This window comes from Echinops telfairi, unplaced genomic scaffold (assembly GCF_000313985.2).
Source record: "Echinops telfairi isolate 266 unplaced genomic scaffold, ASM31398v2 ScPeMD7_23;HRSCAF=83, whole genome shotgun sequence".
Classification (NCBI taxonomy): Eukaryota; Metazoa; Chordata; class Mammalia; order Afrosoricida; family Tenrecidae; genus Echinops; species Echinops telfairi.
Window position 1 is genome coordinate 88414076 of NW_022103920.1, and position 3998 is coordinate 88418073.

General features: G+C 61.1%; 1 protein-coding gene across 2 annotated transcripts in view; it reads left to right on the forward strand.

Moving 5' to 3' along the window:
• Positions 1-2989: 2989 nt before the first annotated feature.
• AQP1 (aquaporin 1 (Colton blood group)) overlaps positions 2990-3998 on the forward strand; it is a 13619-nt gene continuing 12610 nt past the window's right edge. For both annotated transcript variants that reach the window (XM_045288815.1, XM_004702757.2), the window contains exon 1: positions 2990-3430. In XM_045288815.1, coding sequence (XP_045144750.1) covers positions 3041-3430 — 390 coding nt within the window. In that variant the 5' untranslated portion in view covers positions 2990-3040. The remainder of the gene's footprint in view (positions 3431-3998) is intronic.

Below are 3998 nucleotides of genomic sequence, written 5' to 3' on the forward strand. Positions count from 1 at the left end.
GGGGGGGTGGCGTGCATGAGGTGGCCTTTTGCCCGCATTCTGATGGCGCCTCCTGGTGACAGCTGCACATTGTCCAAAGAATGACTCTATAGTGGTGGCATTTAAGGGGGGTGAGGGGAGAGGGGAGGGAGCGGAGGAAGGGGCGGGGCATGCTGGCATTGGGACGGTCAGAGTGGGTAGGGTGTCGGGTGGTTCTAAGGACCTTCATATCCCCCTGAGATTCTCACTGCTACCCAGTCGATTCCAATGCAGAGGGACCCTGTAGGACAGCGTGGAACTGCCCCTGTGGGTTTCAGAGGCTGTAAATCTTCACAGGAGTAGAAAGCCTCATCTGTCCCCCTTGGAGCAGCCTGGTCAGTTCAAACTGCTGACTTCATGGTTAGTAGCCCAACACATACCCCCACTACACCACCAGGCACCTGTAACTGCAGGCATTTTCCTGATCTCTTCCAGAAGCATGGGTCTCTGCCAAGTACACACTCACACACAAGTCCTCCTGAGCCACCTGCTCCGTCACCTGCGCGGGCCCACCGGGAGCCTGCAGACTCCCATGCTCATGAGGGCAAGGTGCTGGTCTGTGTGCTGTATTCTGCTGGTTATCCAACATCCAATTAGTATGTCTGAGACATCCAATTAGTATATCTCAGGTGACTCGCAGCCGCCCGGATGCTAACCCAGCCTGCAGACAGTCACGGACCCCAGAGCACACACAGGTGCACACGAGACACTGATCCTGACCTGCTGTGGGCACTGTCATGGATACCAGAGCACACACAGGTGCACTCATTGCTATTGAGTCCATGCCAATTCACAATGACCCTACAGGACAGAGTAGAACTGCCCCTGTGCATTTCCGAGACAGTCACTGTAAATGGGAGCAGAAAGCCCTGTCTTTCTGCCACACAGGTGCATGAAGGCACATAGTCCTGGTTTTGCTGGCTTGTGCCCCATTCCAGCCCCCTGGGTCCCAGAACCTGCCAGTGTCTGAAGCTGTGCCTCCACCAAGCAGAGGTAGGGAGGGGGGCTGAACCTGCCCTCAGGATCCTGGGCCAAGGGGAGCCTGGCCTCGTGCCCTCCACCGTGTCATTCCAAGGGACTCGCAGGCCTGTGGACCAAGCACTGGGTCAAGGCCTCTGGAACTGACTAGAGTGTCCCCTGCCACTGGCCAATGCTGCCACCAGAAAGCCCAGGTCAGGGGCCAGACTACAGGCGGAGAGAGCTTCCCGAGGCAGGATGCCTCCGGTGGCAGAAAGTGGACCTGTGGGCTGGGCAGCTGATAGGACCAGATTTGCCTTGGCCATCATGCTTGGTAAAGTGGAGGATCCGGGCGAAAGACGCAGCCCCTCAGAGAGGGAATGGCAGTGGCAGCTGTGACGGGCTCAGGCATAGCAACAGCTGGTACGAAGACTCGAGACGGGGCAGTGCTGTGTTCAGTTGTACATGGAGTGGCTGTGAACCAACTGGTCAGTGCCTAATAGCACTAGCTGCCCCTGCCCTCGCTGCCAGGCCTCTGGGCACCATGCTGGTTGGTCCCCACCTCAGCTCCACTCTGTCCTTAGGTGACACGGCGCTCCCCCACCCCCACCCCCTGGCCCCCTGCTTTAGGCCCCGAATTAAGTTAAGGTGGGCATTAAGTTAAGGTGGGCAGGAGTACAGGCCTGCATGTGCCAGCTCCTGTTCCAGGCACACTTCGGCCCTCATAGAACGCCCTTCTGCCATCCCCCCAATAGTCTCAGTTGCCTACTTATAAGATGAGAGAAATGAGAACACTCAACATGGCCCCGTGGGACTGTGGGAGACAGGCAGGAGGTTCAGAGGAGGGCAGGCACTGTGGGGAGTTGGCTGGGCGAAGCATCTTCCCCACCAGCTTCTAGGCCAGGGTCTTTCTCTGGTCTCTGGTTGGGGGTGTTCAGGCACAGGGTGGGCTGGGGGCCCCTCTGCTCTCTTGCTCCCACACTTTATCTCTCCTTTTGCTTCTTGTCTCCCTGCTTTTCAGCGTCTCTCTCCCACTTTCCGGCCCTATTGTCTCTGCCCCTCTGGGCTTGGCTGTGGTTCCCCTCCCTCTCGCCTCTCTCTCTGGCTCCCTCCTGCCTCCTTACCTTCTCCACCTTTCCTTCCAGATGCTGCCCTCCTCCAACTAAGGCTGCCACTCAAGCCTCCTTGGCCTCTCTGATCGACCAGCTTGTCCTTCTCTTCCCCACCAGCCCTTGAACCCTTTTCTCAGATAGCACTGCCGAGCTCGAGCGCTCCTGGAGCCGGGGCTTCCCACCTTCCCTGGTGGGCCAGGCCTCCCTGGGCCACAGGACGGAGGGTGGTTCACAGCCAAGCTTGCCAGGCCTCTCGATGGTGCCATGTCTCTCCCAGATGGGGGCTCTGGGATGCCCCCCCACCAAAGAGAACCCTAGGCCAGACTTGGGTGCAGGAGGCTCCAGCCGACGGGGCCTGCAGACACCAGGTCTAACACTGTCATAGTGCTGGCCTCCCAGGAGGAGGGCAATGTCCGCTCGGGCTGGCCCGCCCACAGTGCCCCATCCAGATCAACCCCCGTGCCCCGTCTGCCCAGGAGAAGGCACCCCTGAGTTTGGTGTGCGGGGCAGGCGCACCTGGCTTTCCCTGCTCCCTGAGAGCTTGGAGGAATTTCCCAAAGCCTCTTAGAACTGCGTTGCCTCCTGCCTGCCTCCTTGGCTGGGCAGGGCTGAGGGTGGAGGGAGCAGCAGAGGGAGGGGGAGAGGAGGAAGGGAGAGAAAGTTGGCAAGCCGACAGCGGAGCCGCGTCTGCATCCATCGCCCAGGAGGCCCGTGTGGTGTGGTGTGGGGCGGGCCAAATGGAGGAACGGCCTTCCTCCCTTTGTGCTCCCCCTTCTCCCTCCACCCCCCCCCGCCCCCCCCCCCCCCCCCCCCCCCCCCCCCCCCCCCCCCCCCCCCCCCCCGCCCCCCGGGCCCTATAAATAGGCCCAGCCTGGGCTGTGGCTCAGCTCTCTGAGGGAGTCCCAGGCAAGCAGGCAGCAGCTTTGAGTCAAGACCCCGCGGCTGTCTCCAGCATGGCCAGCGAGTTCAAGAAGAAGCTCTTCTGGAGGGCAGTGGTGGCCGAGTTCCTGGCCATGACCCTCTTCATCTTCATCAGCATCGGGTCCGCCCTGGGCGTCAACTACCAGGTGGTGGGCAACCACACCATAGCCCCCACCCAGGACATCGTGAAGGTGTCGCTGGCCTTCGGGCTGAGCATCGCCACGCTGGCCCAGAGCGTGGGCCACATCAGCGGGGCCCACCTCAACCCGGCCGTCACACTGGGCCTGCTGCTCAGCTGCCAGATCAGCATCCTCCGGGCTGTCATGTACATCATCGCTCAGTGCGTGGGCGCCATCGTCGCCACCGCCATCCTCTCGGGCATCACCTCCTCGCTGAACCCCAACTCTCTTGGCCTCAATACGGTGAGCCGGCCCCTGGCACGGGGAGGGGGGCAGTTCCAGTCTGGGGCACAGAGGCTCTGGGTTCCACCCCCTTTGCCCATTGCCCATCGGGGACCCTGAGGTTGCTGGAGGCCCTACATGCCTTGGCAGTAGAGTTAGGGCTGGGACTCAGCTGTGCCTGCAGCCTGCTCTTCGCTGGGTCCCGTGGAAAGCTAGGCATCCTAGAATAATTGCCTTACCCATGACCCCCCCATCTATTGTGGTGAATACACTTTGGAGGCTGTTAACCTGGCCTCTCTGGGCTGTCAGTTCCCTCCTCCTGCAGCCCTGGGCCCTGGGGAAACGCTGGCCACGGACCCAGCCACTCTGACCCCAGTGACCCCCTCGGCTGCAGCAGGCCGTCCGTTAGGGCAACACAGCCCCATAGGCTGGCACTCCCAGCTCCTGGCACCCCATGCTGTGCCCCCAAACAAACCACTTCCCAAGGAATGGGACAGAGCTACATGCCTTTTCTGAGGCAACGTGCGCATCATTTTCCTGGATTACGATGAGGGGTGGGGGCTGAGATGGAGGGCAAGAAGCTGGGGAC